This window comes from Clupea harengus, chromosome 7 (assembly GCF_900700415.2).
Source record: "Clupea harengus chromosome 7, Ch_v2.0.2, whole genome shotgun sequence".
Taxonomy (NCBI): Eukaryota; Metazoa; Chordata; class Actinopteri; order Clupeiformes; family Clupeidae; genus Clupea; species Clupea harengus.
The window spans coordinates 20,847,443-20,874,008 of record NC_045158.1 but is presented as its reverse complement, the minus strand read 5'-3'; the positions used below and the strand labels follow the sequence as shown (position 1 = coordinate 20,874,008).

The 26,566-nt window shown below is 43.3% G+C and overlaps 1 protein-coding gene across 1 annotated transcript in view; it reads right to left on the bottom strand.

Annotated features, from left to right (window-relative positions):
- LOC116220942 (transmembrane protein 132D-like) overlaps positions 1–23,072 on the bottom strand; it is a 66,945-nt gene extending 43,873 nt beyond the window's left edge. Inside the window, exon 1 of the mRNA XM_042708112.1 lies at positions 21,920–23,072. Within this exon, the coding sequence (XP_042564046.1) occupies positions 21,920–21,995 (76 nt within the window). The 5' untranslated portion in view covers positions 21,996–23,072. The remainder of the gene's footprint in view (positions 1–21,919) is intronic.
- Positions 23,073–26,566: the final 3,494 nt, after the last annotated feature.

Sequence of the window (26,566 nt, the reverse complement as noted above, 5' to 3'; positions counted from 1 at the left end):
CCCTCCACCACCTCCACCTCTTCTCCCAGGATGGAAATGGTATTCAGTTTAATCCTGGTCCTCCTAAAGTCCACAACCATCTCCTTCGTCTTGGCCATATTTAAGAGTTGATTGTTCCCACAATACGCCACAAAGCGGTTCACCAGTTCCCTGTACACAGTCTCCCGTCCACCACTGACAGAGTCATCTGAACATGTCTGCAGATGACAGGACTCTGAGTTGTATTGGAAGTCTGAGGTATACAGGGTGAAGAGGAAAGGTGAGAGTACAATCCCCTGCGGTCAATAATCCCGAAGGTCGTGGAGGTGTCTATAATCCCGGAGGTCATGGAGGTGTTCCCCGCAGCAGTAAAGGCTGGATTGTGTTAAAGGCACCCGAGAAATCAAAGAACATGATCCTCACAGTGCCGCCATCTATTTCCAGGAGAGTGGGCAGGTAAATGATGGCATCTTCCAGTCCAACCTCGGGGAGGTAGGCAATCTGCAGTGGGTCCAGAGGGGTTGTCACCTGAGGTCTGAGATGAAGGCCAAAACTTGTCTCTTCAGGACTTTCATGATACTGGATGTTAAGGCAACAGGTCAATAGGTCATTGAGGTCAGGTGAAGAAGACTTCTGCTGAAACAAGGCAGGATGTCTTCCACAGCACGGAAACCTCCTCGTAGCTCAGAGACGTTGTAGAATGTAGAGTTGTTTTAGGACCCTAGGGCTGATACCTTCCGGACCTGCAGCTTTGTTCTGGTGCAGTCTCTCCAGGAAATGTCTCTGCACCTAGCTGCTGGAAACAGGTAGTTGACAGGTTGACAGGTGAGGGGAGGCACAGTGTGAATTGCTCATCCTGATCACTGAGGAGGTGTGAGAGGGAAGAAGTTCTGGGGGCAGGGCGGAGGGTGTGGGGTCTGGGGGAGGGGGGGGGGGGTCTATGTGTCTGGAGGAGGAGGAAGAGGCAGCTGAGGGGCGTGTACTGAACCCGTTGCAGAACACATTCAACTGGTCGGCTCTTTTCAGGCTTCCCTCAGCCTGATTCGCCTTCACCTTGAACCCTGTGATTGTCTTCATTCCAAACCACATATCCCTCACGTTGTTTTACTGGAGCTTGTTCTCCAGCTTTTGCCCATATGCCTCCTTGCTCTCTCTCTCAGTCTCACTTTCAGCTCCCTCTGCACAGTCCTCAGTAATTCTCTGTCCCCATCACTGTTACTATATTGTGTTATGCGGTCGGTCATGGAGTACATCCCAGTCTGTGTCCTGTCAAAACACGCATGCAGAGTCTCTTTTGCTTCCTGTGACCTCCTCATCACAATCCATTTTGTTACAGGCTGCTGATGAACGATGGATGTTGAGGTGGAGGTCAGAAGTACCAAATTGTGATCTGAGATGCCGGGAGTGGGGGGGGTCCATTAAGCTGTATGCATTCCTTACATCTGCATAAAGTAAATAAATCCGATGCTTTATTGTCCCTGGCAGGATAGTTGACAAATTGCTGAAAAGTTTGAAGCGTGGCAGAGATAGAAGTATGGTTAAAGTCACCAAAAATGGCAATGAAGGCTTTTGGGTGTTGTGTTTGTAATCTGGCAGTGACTGAATTGATGACATCACACGCAGCATTAGCAACAGCTGATGGCGAGATGTGAACAGCAACAAAGATTGTGCATGTGAACTCCCTCAGCAGATAATATGGACGCAAACTCACAGCTAACAGTTCGATGTCCGGGTTACAGAAACGCTCCTACACAGTAACATGTCAAGGATTACACCATCTGTTGTTTTACAAAGACTGCAATCCCCCCCCCCCCCCGCCCCCCCTCCTCCTGTCTTATTACCTCTCTGTCTGCACTCCCTATCAGGCTGTAGAGCCTGGAAGCTGGGAGTGGTGGAGTTGGAGTTGGTATATGCTCCTGCATCCATGTCTCAGGGAAACACATAACACTGCAATCCCAATATTCCCACTGTGTCTATATCATCGCCCCAAGCTGGTCCCTTATTCGCCAGGGAACTCCCATTCCCCATGACAACCGAGGGAAGAAATGGTATATATGTCCTCCTCTTTGTTCCTCGGTATGACACCAACCTTGCATCACCAGCGTCTCCTCATCAAGGATTTTGGGTCTTGCTCCAGGAAGTACTATGGGTCTACAGGGTTAGCTGAGGTAAACAATACCCCCACACCTGTTGGCATGGTGACCCAGCACAACATAAGTCTAAAGTGCCAGTACAATTAGTAGAAGTCGTTTCAACCACACAGCATCCATTTCAGTATATAATGTGTGTCCAACGGGGTCCACCAGTTCCTTGTACACAGTCTCCCGTCTACCACCTCCACCTCTTCTCCCAGGATGGAATTGGTATTCAGTTTAGTCCTGGTCCTCTTAAAGTCCACAACATTCTCCTTCGTCTTGGCCATATTTAAGAGTTGGTTGTTCCCACAATACGCCACAAAGCGGTTCACCAGTTCCCTGTACACAGTCTCCCATCCACCACTGACAGCCCACAAGTGCAGAGTCATCTGAACATGTCTGCAGATGACAGGACTCTGAGATGTATTGGAAGTCTGAGGTATACAGAGTGAAGAGGAAAGATGAAAGTGGATTCATTTAAAGTGTTTTGACAGACAAAAACATTAGAGAAAAGAAAGAAATTACAAAAAAAAAACAGAAGATGTTAACTGGAACTGCTGCAACAGGCTGCCACAAGCATGGCGCCATCTGTCTACTGATGGGATTAATTTAACATCTTTTCCTGTGTATGCTCAGAATGGCAATGTTACTGTGGTGGGCTTTTAAGACAACTGCACTGTAGCTATCCACATAACTTCAGTTCAAAGAGAAGGGATGACATTCTGACAACCTTTGGCATTAAATGGCAGATACATGGGACAAAAAATCCATCCACAACAGTGTTATGGAAATGTTTGAACATTTTCTGCTGTGCTGCATCACACTCCAACTAATATTATGAACCAGTGTTCGTGGCTGTGGCATTGACAGATGCCATCACAGCTTGCCAGGCTGGCGCAGAGCTTTGAGTCTTCAAAGTCAACTTGGCTTCTTCAAAGCAGGTCATCTCTCTATATCTAGTCCTGTGGGGGCCAAGTCGTGACCTTGGCATTGGTGTGACTCGAGTTCATCGTTTGGAGACAACTAGATATTGTGTTTATTTAAAAAAAAAAATTTAACAAAGATTTTCCATCATCCTTTGAGACACACCTGCAGGAGGCATTTCAGTTAGGTTAGAATTTCCAAACATCATTAATCTACTCTGACCATTCTGATCATTCTCACTCATATTTAGTCAGAGTTCCGATGTATCCAGACCCTCATATGGATGTCCTGCTTTTCATATGCTGGTAAGATTTTCTGACATGGGAAAAATACTATTATCGTCTTTTGGTTCCTTATTCCACATTATTTTCCTTATTTTGTGCTTTATCAGGTAAAAGCAGCATGATTCACAATTTCAGCAAATGCGCAGCGTGACCCCTGGGACCAATATCACAATCTCATTACAACTGGCTAAAGGGTCTTTCTCATTCATTACCCTTCATTACCCCTCCTCTCTTGAGTGCAAAGGACACTAAAAGACAGAGAATATAATATGTAAGTTTCTTATTGAGCTTACAGGAAAATCTAATTGAAAATAAGCAACAGAAATATGCTAGTCAGAAGACACAGCTTGTATGCTTGTTGTTCACTATCTGCTACACCTATTATATAGTATTATATAAGCAACAGCACTTATTTCGTGGAAAAGAAATCTCAACTTATAGTCTGGAACAAAAAAAAGAACAAAAAGCTGACTTAAGTCAGTGTCAGTGTGTGCTGTTCAACTGCAAGAGAAATTTCCCTCCGATGACCCAGGTTTCCATTTTTTGCCCTTTTTTGTCTTGTCTTGTGAGCGTGCAGTCAGGGCTCGTCAGTCTAGGAACACTTGATCTGTGAGTAGTATCCTCCACTGCAGGCAGCCGTGTGTCTGAGTTAGTGTCCCTCCCCAGACACAGTAGCAAATAGAGGAACTATGTCTGTCTCACACACACATATACTCGCACACGCACACACACACACACACACACACACACACATACACACACAGACACACAGACACACAGACACACACACCTCCATCTCTGATTAGGGGCGAAGCTCTGCTGAGCTGAGAGTCTCATAGCCTGATTGCATACCTGGGTGATCATTACCCAACCTCTGATTAGAGGAACACACCAGTACAAGCATCCCCAGTGTCTCACGCTCGCTTTCTCTCGCACTTGTTTTCTTTCTCATGATTTGAGCATCGACAACACCCAGCTTGTTCAATTACAAAGCCTACGCTCACACACCTGCCCACAGAACACGGACAAACACAGACAGACACAAACACACACACACAAATACAGACAAAGACACATCAGAATACACATACACACACACACACACACACACTCACACACACACACACACACACACACACACACACACACACACACACACACACACACACACACACACACACACACACACACACACACACACACACACACACACACACACACACACTCACACACACACAGACACATGCATATGCATGTACACATACACCAGCCAAGACTGGGAACTGGCTCCTCCACTCTTTCATTCAAAGTCGTTTACATGACATGATTTTCAATGACATGGTAACAAGCTTTCCTGATATACAGCATGAGTGCCACAGAGGGTGACTGATCTTAGTGTTTCTGTCTTCTACTGTGTTCATTCCAAAACTGGCTTTTGACAAGAGCGTCGAAACAGAGCAAGAATGAGAGATAAGGAATTAGTGAAAATGAAGAGAGAGTTAGTGATTGACGACTAAGAGAGAACAGAGAGAGAGAGAGATGGAGAGAAAGAGACGGCAACAGGAAACAGCAGGGAAGCATGTCTGCATGACTTATGTAGGACTGTCGCCCCTATAGGCAATATCCCACAAAGGAGTTTGCATTATGTGATCATTCAGCTAGTGGAAAATCTGTGGCTGTTTATCTTCCAGAGAAGCTACAAAGAGTGCTCTAAATTCTTAATGATTGACACAGCCTTGAGAAAACGCATTAATCTGACTGGTGATGCTAGATATCCAATGGGAGACATGCTAATGGGCTAGCGATGAAGGAAGTGGAATTATACAGATGCTACACATGTCTAAGTTATGCTCCGCAACGTGATTTAGCTGATTTAGCGTGTAGATTTACTGCACACACACTCACATATTTGACAGATTCCCTCTACAAAAACACACATACACATACATGCACACCTAACCTAGCAATAATATTAATACAGTGAAAATGATGATAAAGTGAAAATGGTTGAACATTCTGGAAAACCGGTCGAGTGTATCAACAACAGAAGGATCTTAATATCTTAATCTCTGGATCTACTGCCCAACACTACTGGTTTACACAACAAACAAACACACACACACACACACAGACACACACGCACACACACACACACACAGAAGGTTAGAGGTGCATTAACCTCTAGTGCATTTATAACCCCAATAAAGCAGATCTGTCCACCTACACACAACTTGTCTTGTTTTTATAGGTTCTGCCTACTGTGCCTCAAGACCAGTTTTACTGCAGTGCGATGGAATCACAGGGGCTCAGCGCCACAGCAAGGAGCTGAACTCTCGAAAAGTTGCCAAAACCTTCATCTAGAACTGTCCTACAAATTACAACACAAAAAAAACCTTCTTTGTTTAAACATGAATACTTTTTGTCTGATTCCCGAAATGTTTGGTGCAATGACATCTGAGCCACTCATTCAACCTTGAAGTTCCTTAATTTCCAATAGCAGGCTGTCATGGTGGGTTTAGATCAGAATTAGATCAGAATCAGAAAAGTTTACTGTCATTTTACACACCTTGCACAAGCGCTATGACTATGAAATGCAGTTTTACATCTGAGAGTTGCAGCGCATTTGGTAGACTCTTCCAGATCCCAATAGATGCTGGATTTTGAGGACCATAATCACACCACTTAGACCAACAAGTTTTCTTGAGAAACCTTAATTGGGGATTTTATCGAATGTTTCATGGGATTTCATGGCATATACTGGGGCTCCCATTTGTTCTCATCAATTATTTTATGAACATGAATGTCCCTTGATCTGATATTGGAATCTCAACTATCTCCCAAAAACATTTGCTGAACCAAATGTGTAACTGCCTTCAAGTGGGTCCATTCTTTTTCTCCTAGAGGCAGTTCAGAATATCTACCGTAGATCTATAATAACAGCCTGAAGCAAAAGCACACAGGGCAAGTCGAACACTAGCTGGAAAATTCTCCCCTTCAGAAAGTCTTGCTCTGCCAAATGGCAAAAAGGTAATGACTTTGCAATTCGACAACTGTCAGAGCAGAGGAAAGTACATACAGCTCCGTCACTGTGCTTGTCAAAGGGGTATGATTCAGATGGGAATCATCTGAGAAGTAGTGCTGTTCTATTTGGTCGTAAGCTCATCCGGAAACACTGAACCAGTATGTAATGGTTATGAGCCTTTAAGTCTTCTGTGTCTGTGTCATTGTCAGACTCAATGCCTCCTAAGTTTCCTTTGAAGATCTGTGGCAGATCAACGACACAATACTTAAAGCCATCACCTCTGTCAACATTATACCAGGAGTGGTGATGGAACCCACAAGGACATCTGTCCATTGGATCTTAAGTCCAACGCCATAAACACTCGCCCATCCTGGTACACATCAGCATGGGGCTAGAATGAGTCAATGGCTCGCCCTTTTGCTGGGTAAGCACAGCTTGCAGCGGAAGTTCAGATTACTGTAATATATTTTATTTCACTTTCCAAAGAAACAAAACAGAGTTGGAGTAATTCACTCAAGCAGTTCACTCAAGGCAGTAACAGCTGGATGGGGCTTCAGCAAGTCTGATTTGCCACCATTTTGTCCTCCCGACAAAATCCCTAGAGCGGATACTGTTTCTGGAAGACCAGACTGTATTGACGTTCTGGGCAATGGTAGAACAGCAAGCATTTGCTTCATCCTTTCCAACTCCCTGCACTTCACCTTGCGGAAGTCTGACCCAAAGCTGTCGTAAGCCGTCATCTCTGCACTGGCAACACGCACCCTTGAGGACCACCAAATGACACACACAGATCAGGCTACAGATGGGCTGCGGAATAACTGGTGTGTGTGTGTGTGTGTATGTGTGTGTGTATGTGTGTGTGTGTGTGTGTGTGTGTGTGTGTGTGTGTGTGTGTGTGCGTGTGTTTCGTGGAAAATTGTTGGAGCTGCACAGTAATCACCGGGAGGTAGTTATTATTGAGATGTGGGTTAAAAGCTTCAGTGCTTCTCACCCATACATTACATGGTTCACAGTAGTAATAGTTAATATCCTGTATCCCAGCCATTGCTTTTCAAATGAAATAAATAAACATCTGTGTGCCTCTGACAATAATAACATTGATATTGGGTTCAGTAATAAAAAAGCATTACTCGAAGCAACAACAAAGTAATATTTTTTGTACCACCTGAAATTCAATAACTCACTGGCACTGTCTCAGTCTGTCTCAGCCTTTTCGGGAAATATTTTTTTCACACTGCAATGCACACGCTTCTGTTTCTTGCCAAGTGTGAGGCAACCCAATAGGGAGATGTGATTTTTGTGTGTTTTGTGTTTGTGTGTGTGTGTGTGTGTGTGTGTGTGTGTGTGTGTGTGTGTGTGTGTGTTTGTGTGTAGGTTTGTGTGTGTGTGTGTGTGTGTGTGTGTGTGTGTGTGTGTGTGTGTGTGTGTGTGTGTGTGTAGGTTTGTGTGTGTGTGTGTGTGTGTGTGTGTGTTTTGCGCGTATGTGTATTAACCTGAGACACTGTGGCGCATGACCTAATTTGTTCACGGTAATTTGTCTTAAGGTACCTGTTTTTGTGCAATTACAGACGCGTTTGGTTGAATCACACTCCAAAGCGTCTTAAAGCACTGAACATTTTGCATGGTCTACTGACCTTATTTATGCAGGTACACTTTCTTGCCTCACTGGTCCAATTCCATGGTTTGGCATCATCAAACATAACACAGGATCTGAGAGGCTATTAAACAAAGTAGGTGACTCCCGCTCGTTTGTTTCTTATTCTCGTTGAGCCATTTTACTTATATATGCCTCATCTCAATAAGAAACAAAAGCTGATGGGTTTATACACTTACATATTGTCGCTGCCGCCCTAAGCACTGCCTGATGATAAACTGCAGTAGTTTTCCTCACACTAACAGAAAGAACACACCAGGTGTGTGGGTTTTCTAATGTTTGTGTGTTTTCGGGAGGTAATATGTGTTCAGCTGATTGGCTGCACACTGCTGATTTTAATTGCACCATTATGGTAAATTAAACTCACAATCACACGGACAGTCATCAGATGGTGGCGTATTCAAGATTTTAAATAGATAAAAACCAGCACTTCACTAATCTGGGAATGGTTTTAAAAAAGAAATCAGGCTAAGAAAACAGGGGGGAAACTCCCTGGTGTTTCGTGCCAAGCACAGGCTGTTGAGGGATTGAGCGCTTAAGGCGTTTAGATGAACAAATGATTAAACAACAGCTTCCGTGGCTAATATCCCTTAGCTGGAAGCAGCCCTGTGACACCCAGCACCTGCCGAAACACAGAAGTATAGTATCAGTATAGTAGCAAGTACAAAAGCTGCTAAGGCCTTATTATACTCCACACCACAGACGTGTAGTGGTTCTTGTTTTACTTTCTAGTACGCTTTGAGTCCGCAGTGGCACAGTTGGAGGCCGACGTCGGCACAAAGCCACACATACACCCTCTAATGATGACATTTACCTCACACCCTCGTGTACTCACGAACGCACAAGGTATAATCAAGCCCTGAGCCCTAAGCCTGTCAACAGCTACCAAAAATAAATACATAATTTGATATTGCAAAGGAAATGGCGGCACAATTAACATTATTCCCTAACTTCTAACTTCTGTATGTTCAACAGCTTACTTTGGCTAAAACAAACATCTAACTACTGTGTATTCAGCAGTTCACTTTGGCTAGAAAGCAATAGAGGTTTGGTGGAGGTGGGCATTAAATGGAGTGAACAGCTGAACTGTCCGACTCATGTGTCCATTTTGTTTGTTTCAGAAAAGCAGTGAACGATTTGTGTTGCTCGCCAATGATTGGTTGTCAGCTCTGACCTTGAGTCAGTTCAATAGACATCAAGTCTTTTTCATTAGCTGTGATTAAAAAAAATGCTCTCTCTTAAAATCCCCCACTAATCAAATCAAAGATGGGGAAGACATTTTAATTAGCCTGATTCACAGAGTCATCAGACAAATCTTTCACAAAATGCGCTGGAGTGAAATATTTGCGTTTTAAAAAAAAAAAATGTTAATGACAAGACAGAGAATGAATGTGTCCTTGACCAACTGACTTTCTGATGGTGCTAATCATCTCAGAGATTTAAAAGAGATTGAGCACCCATGTTACCTTTTCATGAAAATAAACAAATATTCAAAATCTTTAACACTTTATTTGGATGGTCCCCTATAGACTCTACAGATGCTCAGAATATAAACAAACTATCTGTTGAAACTCTGTTTATTACAATGTATAGTTATGGTTAAGGTCAGAGGTTGGGTTTGGTAATGGTGATGTTCAGTGAATAATTTAGAAAGACTGAACTTGGATTTCAACAAACCATCTGTAGAGTCTCTGTAGGCGGACTATCCAAATAAAGTGTTACCCATTTTGGTAACCCTTTACTTAAACCCAGTCTATATAAAGCGTGACAAACACATTTGTAAATGTTTACAAAGTATTCATAATGCATCATAGCGACTCACCTAGGTCTATAAAACTATTTATAAATAGACATGGCTGCACTCATAAAGCATTTCGATGTTGTAGTATGAGCGGTCATTATCGAACAATAAATACCATCGGGACGAACAGGACCCCGACGCGCAGCGGAGGGGTCTCGTTTCGTCCTGAAGGGGTTTATGTATATGTGTATGAATGTTGTGTTTATGTGTATGAATGGTTACGTAGACTTATGTCCATCATTATGAGGCATTATGAATACTTGATATTATAGTGCGTTAAAAATAAGTTATCAGCTCTTACAAACCCCTAATGAATACCTTTATATACTGATTAAGTATGATCATAATACTGATTAAAACACATAATACTGATTAAGGCAGCCGGGTTGACAAACATCAGCTAATATACTGACTGATTACTTACAGGAATGATGGATGAACTAAAGAATGGCTGAATGGTTTGTTGGGTGGTTAATTGTTTGACAAAAGACTGGTGGACACACATCAGACAACCTAAAGAGGAGGGGGGGGGGGGGGGGGGGGCATAGTTGTATTTTCAGATTGACAGATTGAACACTGATGATTCAAGAAATTCCATTTGAGTTTGTGTTTTATACTAGGTTTAATCAATGGCATGGATGAAGTGAGTTTATTTAAGTTCATTCTTAAATATACAGTATATCATAAATAAGAGGTACAAATGAAATATCCAAGCTGTTTCCTCTCATCGTTATCATAGTGTGCTGTAAATTTATGGCCCAATCAGATACTTCACAAGAGTATATAAGATGGCGCCATGAATTTTTCACACAAAAAATATATCTCACACTCTGACGAACGTCTGTGACACTGTGACATTGCTTTACAAAAGGACCTAGACTTGATTGTCAACTGTACTTGAGAAACACTTGCAGCTCAGAAATGTGCAGGAGGTAGGCGACTGATAGATTAAAGCATGCTTCAAGGAGCGAAAGCATCACAATGGGTGAGCTCATTCCTTTTCAGTATCAAGATTTCAATCTGATTGTAGTTGCGTACAAGGTGAATTTGCCCGAGTCTTTTTGTTAAGTGATCCAAGGGCACACATTCAACTCTTTGCAGGACTGTCCTGGTTGCCCTTCACCAGCTGCTTTCTATCCACTACTTCTCTATGCCGTCTCGTACACACACACACACACACACACACACACACAAACACACACACACGCCTCCATGGAAACATCTACGGTCGTCTGAAATACTGCGCTTCGGGTGATAGCATATACCGCCAAGGTGAAACACAAACACACACACACACACAAGCTGCCGTAGCCTGCATGACCCAAATGTGCTCAGACTTCAAACTTCAACTCTCATCTTATCACACACATCGGACAGGCAGTTCAGCGTCTGTCAGTGTGATTCATTAAACTGTGGACGCTCTGGAGGACTGGGATGTGTGCTTTGCTTTGTACTTCAGATGAGGACGTAGGGGAGGGAATTCAAATGGGCAGCGAGAGGATCCCCCATTCCAAATATTTTAAACTTGAGCCATGAGTGCTTCCAATCGTATTTCTGTGACACAGACAGCACTGTCAGATTACCCACATTATGGCTTCCAAATTCACATTCCACATTCAATACAGAGGTCTGGATATCTCTTACATCTGCCCAATGTAACCGCAATGACCTTGTATCCTTTAAAGCAAGTCTCCAGATTGTATTGTGACTGCATTTGTGTGTTATAACGCTTAATATAAGACTTCTTAAATGTTGCTAGATTATTACAGTCATAACATGTTTATAGCTTCAGTGTAAGTCTTTAAGCTTTCTCATCTTGATGCAGTTAACATGGCCCTTCACTTCATCCTCCAGCACCTGGACTCCTCAGGAACCTACGCCAGGATCCTGTTTGTTGACTTCAGCTCTGCCTTCAACACAATCATTCCGGCTCTGCTTCAGGACAAGCTCTCCCAGCTGAACGTGCCTGACTCCACCTGCAGGTGGATCACAGACTTCCTGTCTGACAGGAGGCAACGCGTGAGGCTGGGGAAGCATGTCTCTGACTCCAGGACCATAAGCACCGGTTCCCCTCAGGGCTGCGTTCTTTCCCCTCTACTCTTCTCCCTGTATACCAACAGCTGCACCTCCAGTCACCAGTCCGTCAAACTCCTTAAGTTCGCGGACGACACCACCCTCATTGGGCTCATCTCTGGGGGGGATGAGTCCGCTTACAGGTGGGAGATTGACCATCTGGTGACCTGGTGTGGGCAGAACAACCTGGAGCTAAATGCTCTGAAGACAGTGGAGATGGTCGTAGACTTCAGAGGAACCCAGCCCCACCCACCCCCATCACCCTGAGTGACTCCCCAGTCGACACTGCAGAGTCCTTCCGCTTCCTGGGCACCATCATCTCCCAGGACCTCAAGTGGGGGCTGAACATCAGCTCCCTCACCAAAAGAGCTCAACAGAGGATGTACTTTCTGCGGCAGCTGAAGAAGTTTAACCTGCCAAAGACAATGATGGTGCACTTCTACACCTGCATCATCGAGTCCATCCTCACCTCCTCCATCACCGTCTGGTACGCTGCTGCCACTGCCAATGACAAAGGCAGACTGCAGCGTATCATCCGTTCCGCCGAGAAGGTGATTGGCTGCAATCTGCCCTCTCTACAGGACCTGTTTGCCTCTAGGACCCTGAGGCGGGCAGGTAAGATTGTGGCCGATCCCTCACACCCGGGTCACAAACTTTTCGAGGTCCTTCCCTCCGGCAGGAGGCTGCGGTCCATCAGGACCAAAACCTCACGCCACAAAACCAGCTTCTTCCCGGCTGCCGTTGGCCTTAGTAACAAGGCCACCTGACGTGGACTCTCATCCCGCCCCCACACCTCAAGCCTGTGTTATGTTAACACACACTACATTGCACACTGCACATTGCACATCCACTTTTGCACTCCTGCCCTGCTTTTTGTATTGTAGTACTTATTGTGTTTGTGTAGTACTTACTGTGTTTTTATGTTTTATGTTATGTGTAGTACTTTCTGTGTTTGTATGTTTTTATGTTTACTGTATGCACCTATACATCAGAACAAATTCCAGGTAGGTGTAAACCTACTTGGCAATAAATACTATTCTGATTCTGATTCTGATTCTGATTCTGACATCCGTGCCATGTCATGAACATTCTATTAAAAAAAAAAAAAAATGCTATGAAATGCCTTTTTAAAATTGTTTCTAATGTTTCTAATGCAGTAAAAAGGCAAGGACAAAAAAAGACATCCATCCCACACCAGAGACATGCTAAGCTAAATGTGTCTTCACACTCAAAGCAAAGCAAAGTCTGACGTGCTTTAGTTAGTCTTCTCCTCCCACTAGCAAGCGTTGCTCAAGCAACACAGGCCCTGACCACACAGCATTAATGGGGCTAATCTCTTCAAGACAACAACCACCAGACACTGACAAAAATTACACAAACAATTCAGTGGATATTTCTGAGAAATATAGCCTGGGGGCTCACATGCTTTTGGCTTGGAATGGTATTAGAGATGGTTCCGTTTTAAAATATTCATCTAAATACCTTTATTACTAATTAAGTCATTACTGTATTGATTTGTTTATTTATTAATTTCCTGTAGGTTGGTGTTCATTCATTTTGATTAGTTTGCCTCATTACTAATTACTCAAACAGACATATTGTAACCAGTCAAAGTAATTAACATAGTCATTAGTTTCACAACTATTAAGCATTGCAACACTCCACAATACCCCCTCTCTCTCTGTGTGTGTGTGTGTGTGTGTGTGTGTGTGTGTGTGTGTGTGTGTGTGTGTGTGTGTGTGTGTGTGTGTGTGTGTGCACGATGAAGACAGAAAATCAAAAGTATACCAAACACATTTTTTTTAATGCTCCGTCTCTGCGGGAACCACCAGATTTGAAATTGCCCTTCACAGTGTGAGTAATAATTGTGACCACCCATTGAATTCTATTATAAACAATCCCAAATGACAAAACTTTCATCAAAGTCAAACTACAAAAACAACAGCAAATCTCAGCTAGGCGAAAGCTCTCTCCTCCTCTGCCGTCATAACACACAGCAAACCTCCATACAGACACACATTCTCAGTTGACTGTAGACTAGTAATGGCCTAGATCCAGCATGGATCCTCCACATCCATACTAAAATAAGACCCAACTCATTCCAGTTAGAATGTCAGATTATTCAACATTACAGTATGTTGCCATGGCTAATTAATAGCTGACAACAGTCAGTGTACAGAATTTCAATCAGCAGATTGTACACATTTTTTTGCAAGATGGGGAGCACCCATACTAATGAAATGTATTTCTGTATCTGTAAGTCGCTTTTGCTATATGAATGAATGCAAATGTCAACCTCTGCTACACGCAACGCCAAGCAAGAAAAGCCAAATCCACATCGGAGTCTGTATTGGATGGAGAATGATTACATCCCTGGTAACCTCTAGCCCCCTCCAGACCGCAATGTGAACAAATGGCCAACCACTTCCTCCTGCAAAGACTAAAGGGATTTTACAACAGACTTTTAATCCATTTTCTTTCTTTCCATGTCCTTCCTCTGGGCAGCTTTCAAAGAGGATATTTTTTTTTTCGTTGTTCGATTTTTTTTTCCTTTAGTTTCTACCTCATTTCTTTTTCTATTTGTCGTATGCTCCTATGCCAGGGAGGTATTCACCTCTACCACCAAAGGTGTCCAGGCCTGACTGATAGGGTGACACATTTTTTTTTCAGAGGTCACACTCAATGTGAGTCAATGTGCATTTGACTTACAAATTCAGTCAGTAGAGTAGCTGGCATATTCAATCCCAACCCTAACTGTCAGTGTGTCACACCAGCTGCTTTGAGGCATAACCATACTACTTGCTGTGTCCATTTATTCTTGTATATCCAGTTTCCAGGCAAAGACCCTGGTGCCAGTGAAACATGTGGCAGAACCTCCCCACTGGGGCCTTTAGAAAAGGCACAGACGGGCAGCTACAGATCCAGAACTATATAGTTAGTGCTTTTCCATGTATATCTATGGATGGAGTTTCTGTCGATTTCTTTCCGTATGGTTTATTCCCATTCAGTAGCATTAGGGAACATGGTGTTTGTCAGTGGAGAGGGAGTAAAGAATTAGTGAAGTCCTTGGATGGTCTTCCATACGAGGATAGACTCAGAATTAAACAGCAGAGCAGATCAATGCCCAACATTAATTTAGTTCAAAAGTTAGATAGCAAAAAATTATTGTTTCAGCTCCCCTGGTATAACAAAATGGGCTGACTGGAAGTGCTTTGATTAAGAGAATAGGTGGCACTTTATTTTGATAGTCTGCCTACAGAGACTTTACAGATGGTTTGTTGCAATTCAAGCTCAGTCTTTCTTATTGTTCAGTGAACATCACCATTACCAAACCCAACCCTTAACCCCAACCTTAACTCTAAATTGCAGTTAACAGATAGTTTGTTTATAATCTAAGCATTAGTAGATTGTCTATAGGGGACCATCCAATAATGATGTCTAATTAATGCATCTCTCTTCACTGCTTGGCTGTCCAGAGCTGGCTCACAGGCCATGATGATGTAGAGAATGCAGGCCAAATTAAAGAGCGATTTGTTGGATTTTTTTAATGATTCCAGAAGGGTGAGCTGCTCGGTCTGTCTTTGACATTTTAAATGAACACACACAGGGCTACTATTACAAAGAAAAACATGGCTCAAACATATGATGGGGCTGCTGTCTTGGCTTTCTCTCTGAATGGACTTCAGGGAAAGATAAAAGAACATTCCAATGCCACAAATGCAATGTTTGTGCACTGCTATGCACACAGATTATTCCTGGTGTTATCCCAGGGGGTCAAAATGCTTGCCTGAAGCCACACACACACACACACACACACACACACACACACACACACACACTGCTGCTCATCCACTACCTCAGCCCTACCTGCAGCTGAGGATACATCAGCCAGGCACTCATCTTTCACCAGGTACACACACACACACATTCATACACACACATACACTCTCCGGGTTTGCCACATGTTTTTTCTAAATCCACTATGAGGATGGGATGGCCTTTCCTGAGTCTGCAGGATGTTCACGGTGGCCAAGAAACGCTCCTACTTGGTGGGACTTTAAATTACGGGTAGTAAGCACTATGGGCAGCAACTATGATGGGCTCTGTAAAGGAGTGTGCCCGAGCGGTTGGTTGGTCAGACTTCAGGGAATGGATAACAGGCACAACAGTACTTCCAAAAAAAGGTTTTCTTTAATTTTCTTCCTGTACTACCAGTAGGTTAAAACAGACAATACAAAACGAACAAACAAAACACTGAATGTAAAATTAAACAAACACTGGGACAATGCCCAAGCTAGCTATTCTCCTTGGTTTAACGCAACCATCCACTTAGGTCTGCTCACGTCAGCAACCTCTCTCGAACTGAGCTGTGCGGCACGTATTTAAACAGGTGGCCGTTACCATTAACACGCATCAATCAATTAACCGTTGCACACAGTATTATCTCCTTACATGCATACCGACATAACCCAGTACATATATACGTGCATGTTATCGTACTAACTTTGCCATTACACACTTTACCAAGAAGTTATTTAAACACACTAGAAACACCCCTGCCTCAATGAGCGCATCCCTAGCGGCGCGCGTAACAAACACAGATAATCATGCCAATCCCTGCATTCCCGTTTGCTTCCCACGTTCCCGGAAGACACAGGCAACAGGTAAGTACGCAGCTAAACATCTCGTCTAATTGATCATTGCACATAGAGACCCCATGCAGGGTTAAATCACCCATAGCATTATACCTACGCACACCACACAGTATAATCACATAACACAACGTTCATATTTCTGTCCATCAGAACGTCTTGTATAATCCGTGATCAGGAAACCACCGCTTTACGTGACAGTCGCCATGCGCTCTGTCACAGGCTCCTGTAGACTCTTCAAATTAATTTAGAGGATGAGGCCATAGTAGAGGACAGACTCCATGCTGCCAAAGGCTTCATCAAGATATTGGAGGATGTTTTATTTGATTTGTTTCTATGTTGAATAAATAATAATGAATAAACCAATGTGGTCTTTGACATTGTGCAGCAGAGGGCTATGGGTGTTCTCTATTGCAAACATAAAATCGAAGAGGTCAGAGGAGACTGTGTATGCAAGAGCAGCAAATCTCACATCAGATCCTCAAAATTATCCTAGGCAAAAGCGTAATTTGCGCTTAGTTGCAAAAACAAACAAGAAAATGTTCACAGTTGCAAACTTGCTACTGGTAGTCAGCTACAGTTTGTCAGTCGTTGTCGCTAGCTTACAAACCAGCTTCCCCCGAGTGAACTAATGTTTAGCCCTTGTTTAGTTCCATAGCCTGGTAACCACATTCTCTCTCTCAGGGTTTTTACAGATGTTTTTATCCAAAGCAACTTGCAGAACAGTTGCGATACACCGCCGTAAGAAATATGTGTGTCCTCTATAGCGTACATATTACCTTGGTGTTGCTGGCACCTTGCTCTACCAGCTGAGCACATGGGTCCATCCCCAAAGCTTCAATTCCCAGCAGAGCATCCCAACCAGAGCATCCCAACCAGAGCATCCAAACCAGCATGCATTTCACTACTGGGTGAAAAAGTGAGTTTTGAAAAGCAGGAAAGAGGAAATCAATACAGAAAATCCCCATAGAAGAGAAACCTTTCCCATTAATTTAGATGTTTAATGAATGGCAGTCATTTTGAGCAAGCTCCACTAATATTCACGAAAGCACAGACCATAAGTCTTACGTCTCAGAGGAGCTCTTTGTGTTTCTTTGAATGAGTAATAACTGCGCTGTTCCATAATGTTTATTATGTGCTGGCTCAATCTGCCAAGCGCAGATGGCTCACTTAAGCAGAGGTATGACACAGAGAAATGGGCACAACACAAATGAGACACACAGACAAACAAGCTTGTCACACACAAACACACACATACAGCAAACACACACATGATTACACAAACACACATGATTACACAAACACACACGTCTGTGCACACAGCCATGCAAACACAAGGGCACATCATAATACACAGGCACCAAGGTGGTCACACACACACACACACACACACACACACACACACACACACACACACACACACACACACACACTCACACACTCATACACCCACATATACAGTCTACTTGCAGAGTGTGCCAGAACAGTTGCCTTTTTTATTCCTGGATTTCAACCTCCTGTTGTTCGCAATATTCTCCCAAAAACATAGGGAGAAATAACTGGTCGCACGGCAGGAAGCCACTGCAAACAACAGAGCCAGTTGCACTGACCCCCAGACGTCCAGCTGAGCACAGGGACCCCCGCCCTGACCTCTCTGCCATTCTCTCCCCCATAGATCAGAGGCTAAGACTCAGCCACCATAAGGCAGGTCTCACAGCACACTGCCTAGAGGACTGGTTTACTGCGGTAAGGCTGCTCAAGATGACCACCATCATCAGGGCTAACTTCCTGATATCAGCTGCTCTCTAATGCAACTGTGGGTCCATTCCGCATCCTGTGCTAGAGTTCAAATGTTTATATTTGAAACCTATGCGTTTTTAAGTTTATGGGGCCTGTGTGGGGCGGTCTATTGTGCTGTTGTTTGTGTTTATGGGGCCTGTGTAGGGCGGTCTATTGTGCTGTTGTTTGTGTTTATGGGGCCTGTGTGGGGCGGTCTATTGCGCTGTTGTTTGTAATTTAGGTGAGGCATCGTTGAATAGGCCAAACACAAAATACAAAGGTAATTCAAAGCACTGTAAAATGACAGAAGAAACTAAAAGGGTGTTGGGTGCTTTCAGGCATGACCACTGTTATTAAAATATATTCAAATCAATACATACTCTGTTGATAAGCAGTTGTAAAGCTGTACATTTGAAGGAAAAAAACTACAAAAGACTCAAATTATGTTTGGAAAATTATGTTTGGATTGTATCACACTTGGTGGTAAGAAATATGTATTTTCCTGCATTCATCTCCGAACACTGGCTGAGCTCTCTTCTATTCTGTTTGTTCGAGCAGTTTAGACCATTCGCTTCATCCAAAGAGTCTGAAAGCGGCTGAATGGCAATGCCTTTTGTTAGAAGTGCTGGATGAATAAAGCAGAACTGAACGAGCAGTGTAAATACTTTTATGTCACGCACAGCATGGTTCTCTCTCCTGATCCCCTCGTTCCTTTTCTCCATCTCTCTCTCTCGCGCTCAGCCTCTCTGTGTCTCTGTCATTCTCTCTCTCCTCTCACCCCCCTCTCTCTCTCTCTCTCTATTTCTCTTTCTTACAGAGCTGGGTAAAGGAAATCTTGCACTCACACTGTTAGTGGACGACCTTGGAGTTAACCCCCTCCTTGGGTGTGGTGTTAAAAAGGCAGCTCTAGTCCTGGCTGACCCTGTCCATTCACCTGCTTTATACCAGAACTACTTCTAGATTGAATGTGTTATCTGACGCTTTCACTAGAGCAAAGCCAATCTGCTTCACTGCATTTGTATTCAGTGGGAATCCAGCCCAGAACCTTGATGACGTTAGAATCTTGCTCTAGCAGCTGAACAATAGGACCACCTGTAGATTCACTCAAGAAATCACTTTTGCAAAAAATACCTCCTCAACAGGAGCAGCACCACACACCTTTGAAATACAATGGCATTAATTCCGTAATGCTGTGAACTGTAATTATGTGTTTTGCTTTTGTAGTCGATGTGATGTGCCTGCACAGGGTTAAATGAGAGATGAGTCTGGGGTAATAGACATTTTGGGTTGATTTGTTGCCCACTGCTTGAAGCTGGACATCCCATTTGCTTTCCTATGACATTTTAACCATTTCCCCCAGCAACCTTCCCACTCAGAAACAAACCCATTTGAGCTCTGAAGACTCATTGTGGAAATGTTTGGAAAAAAACCACAACGCAGAACCATTTCCCATTTCCCCTCCACTTCATTCCGTCTGAAATGACGAAATAAGTCACGTCTGTAAATGTGAAAGCACAAACATCATCTCCAGGCCATTATCAATCCATTTAGGGACCCATTCTTTTTCGTCCCCTCTCACGCTTTCCTTGTGTAATTGTGAGATGGAGAAAATCGACGCCAGAGATGACTAAGGAGCGGTTCCCTCACTGTGTTTGCCAGACAAGGGTGATGAACTCTGTACAGCCAGATATGTGCTTGTGAGTATCCTTGGATACAAACATCTACTAACTCTGTGAGCATACAGTACATGCTAATATAATGACAACAATAACCTGGGTAATGAGTACGTTTATGTATAAAAGTGATTAAAAAACTCACAAAAGTAAGTCAGTAAAATGAAATACCATATTATGATAATCTATATGGAACTGGAACCCCCAAGGCTACTAACTGCTACGGACCTGGCGAGATAAGTTATGTTAAGTTAGTTTTTTGGATCCGTTATTGAATCAGCTTCTTTCTTGGAGAGAGACTGAGTGCACTACATCCAGTAATACTAGATTAGGGTCGGCCATGAATGTGCTTCTTAAGTGTGTGTGAATTGGAATACTTTCACAGCAGGGGGGATATCTCCCATTAGGTTGCATTACATTGTCGCTAAGAGATCTCTGGAAGAAGAGCATTATCAAATCTCTTCAGTCCGACACCATGCCCTGATATATCCAAGTCACATGCCAAAATGATGCATTTCAATTATTGCAGTTTATTAATATGTCAGATCTTGTTTTCTTTTCCTCTATTTTGACACCACATAACAATAACCGTCCACAATCTCGGGAAAGGACCTTGTACATAGTCATTCAGAAGAATGCTCTGGGAAGTCAACGTACGCTAAATCAGACCTACTATAAGAAATGTATATATAATGTTCTTGTGCATGTCCTTCTGTCCCAAACTAGATGGAATTGCCATCTTTAAAAAGGCTCTCCAAGTGGAAACCTCTGCTCAATCCAACCAAGCGACTCTAAGGATTGCTATCAGTACTTCACCATTCCAATCATGAGCTTTCGTATACAATATACTTGTTATGGACATTTGTGTAATCTCTGAGGTGAAATAGTTCATATTTTGCCCACCGATGTAATATATCATGAACATGAATAGGTACTATCAATTCACTGACACCAAGTTCCATGTTAAACCTTGCCAGTGGGTACCGTTTATGCCAAACAATAGTGCTCTTTACTGTAAATTCTGTTGGACTATACAATGGTGTTCTCCATCGGATCGCACACAAAACACAAACACACGGAAGAGGGGGGTCACGGAGCTCCAGTTCTGCCCTCCCAGATATGAAGGTGCGCTATACAAAAGTGCATTTGGGCCAATTGGCCCCCTGACAAACATGGACAATGATGATGAAGAGAAAAACATGAAAACGGATACAACCACACCACATCTCGATTCTTTAACTTGTTTCAAATAAATTCGTATGTCCACCAAGTTCGGACATCCGAATGAGAACCGTACGTTTAATAGGCGAATGTGCCAAAAGTACATGGCAACTAGCTGCAATACAACTACACGTTCCGTAAAAAGCTACGTTTCGTGCAGCTAGATTCCAAAAGGGCTCGGTTGTATTTTATCTGAAAGAGAGATTTCCGTTTTAGCAGAGATTAAGTCCGCTGGCTGTCGCCGTGGAGGGGGCGAGCGACAGTGAGAGAATTAATAGTGCTTACTTTTGCGCGAGGGCACGAATGTGTGTGCGTGTGTGTGTTCTGCTATGCCGTGCAGGAGCAAGCGTTTAAAACAGGATTCAATGTGACAGGTACACTGCGCCTGTATGTGTGCGACATGCAGGCGTTGCGTTCCAGAGACCCGCGGCAGTGCAGAACAAACCCTATCTGCTGTCACACTGAACAACGCCAGTGTGCAGCCTCTCTCACGGAGCTACGGCGCGCTCCAGTAATTAAGTGGATTCTCGCATAATCTCCAACACACACGCTATATGAAAACGCACTTTAATAAATGTCCATCTTTAGCCACCGCGTCATCAAGTTACCATTTGAGGACTAATGCGTCATGTATAGAATAGCATTTGATGAAAAGAGTGATGGAGGCAAAAACGCAACATTTAAAAAGTTAACCAAGAATATCTATTGCATGGTATGCTTACCTCCAAGAAGTACCACAATTGTATGCAGGGCGCAGACACGCAACATGTTAATTTGTGCTCTCCAAAAAACTTCCATTTGGTTTCGTGTTTTTTCCAGAGGATGAGAAAGAAGATGATGAAAAATATGATGACTGCTGGCTACCACATTGAAGTATCGGGTCGTTTCCCAATTGCGAAAAACATTGGCATGCGACAAAGTTCCATTATATCCATGTCTCTAATCCTAGCCGTTTTCAATCGTCCTCGCGTTTCCAGTATTTCATCAGCATAAGTGTCCAAGATCACTATTCTCAATTAACTTCCCGCTGTCGGAGGTCAGTCAGATGGACCATCACTTAACACGCGGTCCTCACAGCGTTGTCATGTATTCGCTTGGATCGACCTGTGTTACTTGGTCGGTGCAGAAGCGGGTAGCAGATGCGCGGTGATACTTGCCAAGCTCAGAAAATAATGACAAACTCTCCATGTGTTTATTTTTCGTTCGAGAAGCCGCAGTAATTTTAACTATTACTGAGTGATTACTGAAGAAATTAAATTGTCTCGGTTATTTTCGGTAAATATTGTGGCGCATGACGTGGACTCACTGAATTTCAGTAGCCGGTTTTCTTCTGCCGGTGTAGTAGTGCGCAGCGGAAGCTTTCGCTCTGTAGTGTGCGCAGAGACGGCCGTCTGAGTACTCCGATGTCAGGAGTCTGAAGAGGGGTACACATTTTTAGGCATGGACTCTCCTCAAATACGAATGGCTTATCTTGTCTCAGTACTTGTTTGAAACGTGTATTACTCTTTTGGCTAGCATAAGGTCATTCTCTGAGACGTTTAATCATTTAGGGCATTCCTTATGACACTCAAACTGTTTTCACTCGTATCCAGGGTGGTGAACGCGCATGGAGGCGTGTTCTCGTCCAAAGACGAAAACGAAGACGGGTGAGGATATATGGTCCAAGTTTGATACGACAAAAAAAGTCAGATTTTAAAACAACCCCTCTTAAAACTTTAAGTATCACCTAGATTTCAAGAAAAATTAAAGGTTTACACTATTAGGCAAGACAATGCCCTTGTCCCACTGATTAAGACAAATCCATATATATTTTTTTTAAAGACACCATGCATTCTGTCCTTTCCTCTGCACTCCGTCCCAACTACAACCCTCCTCCAAACGCGGAGTTGGAGATATAATGAACTGAGTAGTATATTATACTGGTAAGGGTGTGTAGGGGCGTGTCAGCTTGTCACTCTTTTCAAATGCAAAGCATATTAAATACTTTATACAACCCTTTCATTTTCAAATGAAGGTAACACTGAAGAAAAGGTACTACAGGGGTTATGTAATAATAAATACTTGATAACTTATTTGGAATATAGTACCCTTTCTGTCTGTCGACAAATAATACAAAACTAAAAAGAAAACAAAAACCTTCGTGCTCTTGTGTGTTGGGGGTGGGAGTATTGAAGTTTAATAATGAACAGACTTTGCTCAGTTTAAACACTTAATGAGTTAAGTATCTTGTGTTTAAAATTGCTCGTTATAATTTTGCTTCATTTCTGCGCAAAGCACTAGGATAAAAATTGCCACCCGGATACTCACAGAATAACAAGGGCTCCCTCTTGTGGTGACTTCAATCCTAACCCACCTCATGTGAACATGACGTGTGCTTACCATCTATATTTCAGTCCCCTGTATTAAAAAAAACCATGAATATAGTTATATTACATTAAACATATTGTAACAGTAGGACAGAGTAGCATGTTTAATTGTTTTCCTGTTTCACATGAATGGTACACTGCTTTAAATGACTGTAAAATGCATATCTACATTTTATAAAGCTGAGTGAACTGGTGATTTTCACCTGCCCCCAAGTTTAGGTATAGAGAGTGGAATGTTAGACCTACCTCAAGACATTGTCAGCTGTCAAAGGATATGAAATTGCTGTCATGCCTGAATTAGGCCTTCTAATTAGGCTTGTGGAAAACACGTGCAAACCTTTGATATCAATTCATTACCAGATCTCAGAACTGATGTAAGATGATCTTTCTAATCAAATTTACACCTTCAGACCAATAACCATTTGTAGCTGTAGGGCCCTTTTGTAGCTTTATCTACAGCTACAAATTGTATTAGAACGTACCAAGTGCATCTTTGGTGCTCATTTGTATTGTGCAATGTGTAATTGTGTCATGGCCGATGAGGTCAGAGGTAGAAGAACGAGGACCCAGAAGCAGACACGGTAGACCAGGGTTATGAATACGATTTAGACTGGATGGAAATAGAACTGATACAAGCTGCCAAGTAAAAATCATTCGTCAAAAAGCAGTTTGTTCAAGTCCGTTTCACAGAGATCAGTCCAAACAGTGACACACAGAGACGGGCAGAATCCAGTGAGAGCAGACAGGTCAGTGGCTGATCAAGAGCAAGGCAAAACTCGCAGACCAGGCAGGCTGAGTAACTGTAATTCAATAGGTCAAAAATTCCAAAACTCAGGGTGGAGACAGCAGAGCAGGCAGAGTCCAAAACCAGAGCAGAGACACAGGGCAAGATGACTGTAGACTTGATGTTGATGTTCATAGCGAAATAATCCTGCAATAAATTAACCTCATGAAAGATCAAGACACCGTGTGGGCAACAGGGAGCATAGCACACATCAAAATAAAAAAAAAACAGGGAAAAGACAGAGAGCTTAGGCACAGGGAAAGGACAGAGAGAAAGGCGTGGAGTCAGCCGGCTCAGAACCATGCAGAATCAGAAACGTTTTAATTTTCTGTGGTATATTGGTGCAAACAATTAACATACACAATAAACAATAAACATATTAAGTACTTTTACAAACAATAAAAACCTATATATAAAATATGTAAAAAATGTACAGAATATGTTAAAGTGAAAAAGTGTATGTGTAAAGTACAATGATAAAATATTAGTCCAAGAATAATGTGTGTTAATGTAGCACAATGAATGGGCTTGGGTTCAGACACTGGAGACCCAGAGGTAGGCACCATCTCTCCGCACCAGGAACAGGAACCGCCTCAGGGACAGGAACCAATCAGGGACAGGCTTAGGAGCAGACCAGGTGACCACTGACTCAGGAGCAGACTTGGGTACAGGCGGGACGACATCCAACTCAGACACACACTCTCAGGAACACACTCAAAATCACTCTGAGGAACACACTGTCAGGAACACACTCAAAATCACTCTCAGGAACACACTCAGCAACAGGCAGGTCGTCAGACGACTTGGGAACAGCCTCATCAACAGGAAGAGTGCCAGCTGACTTGGGATCAGCTTCAACAAGAGGCAGGCACGAGACATCCCATTACGCCCGGCCTTATCCTGGTGAACAGACTCTTTAACGGACAACAGGAAGAAAAATTACCTCACCTGCCTCAGTATATAGGTCTCTCAGCCATGTCTTCTATCCTAGGGGGTTACCCAAATTCTGTCCACTGGTTCTGTGACAGAAATGAACGACAGGTACCTGGTCTGCCATGGGCAGCCACTGGTGGATTGGGAGGCGAATCGGATGTGAATGTAATCAAGGTTTGCAAACCCGGGGGGGGGGGGGGGGGGTAAAAGTGGCTTAGATCACTATCTGTGTCAGTAGGTGAACCATGTTATTACCATGTTTGACTCGTGCTGTGTGAGGTGATCTCTGCTTTGATAGAGGTGTTTGTACAGAGACAAGTGTGACTTGACAAGCAGCCGTGAACTACACATTTTTTATCTGTGTTTTGAATTTTGATTTTGTATATGTGTGTGTGTGAGTGAGTGGTGGCAATGAAGGTGTTATTTCATCAGATACCCTAAAGCATAACAGTAGGACAGGAAACACTGTGAGGGGCTGGTGGCTGGTTCAGCTGTGGAGGCGAACTAAACACCAGCAAAGACCACCGGCTAGAGAGCATCAGAGCAAACAGAGAGCGCTTCCACAACAGCTCCTTCCCAGCAGCTGTCAGACTACTTGTGAGAGACATTCAGGATGGAATGAAATACCCTGTTCCCAGTTAAAACTGACTGACAGTACCCACCCCCCCTCCTCCTCCACACACTTGCACGCGCGTGCGCGCGCGCACACACACACACACACACACACACACACACACACACACACTCACACACACCCTCCACACATACATGCACACACTGGTAGAGTCTACCCTGCACACACCTACGCACACTGGTAGTCTACTTATACATTTTATTTGATAAAAAGAGTAGATATTTATTCACACGTTGGCAGAGTATATTTATTACTATGTGTATATATTTTATTATTCTTTTGTTACCTTGTACACATACTGACTGAATTCCAATGCCCTTGCTCCTCTGTACTAGAGCAAATGGCAAATTAAGTCTTCAGTCTTAAAACTGACATTTCACCCAGGCTGGGAGGTTATAGTCCCTAGAGTAGTTTGTGTAGAGGGATAATGCACTTATTTCAAGCAAGCAGACAAACACACACATCTATTTGTCTCTACCTCTCACATACCACACACACACACACACACACACACACGCACACACGCGCACACACGCACACACACACACACACACACACACGCACACACGCACACACGCGCACACGCGCACACACGCACACACGCACACACGCACACACACACACACACACACACACACACACACACACACAC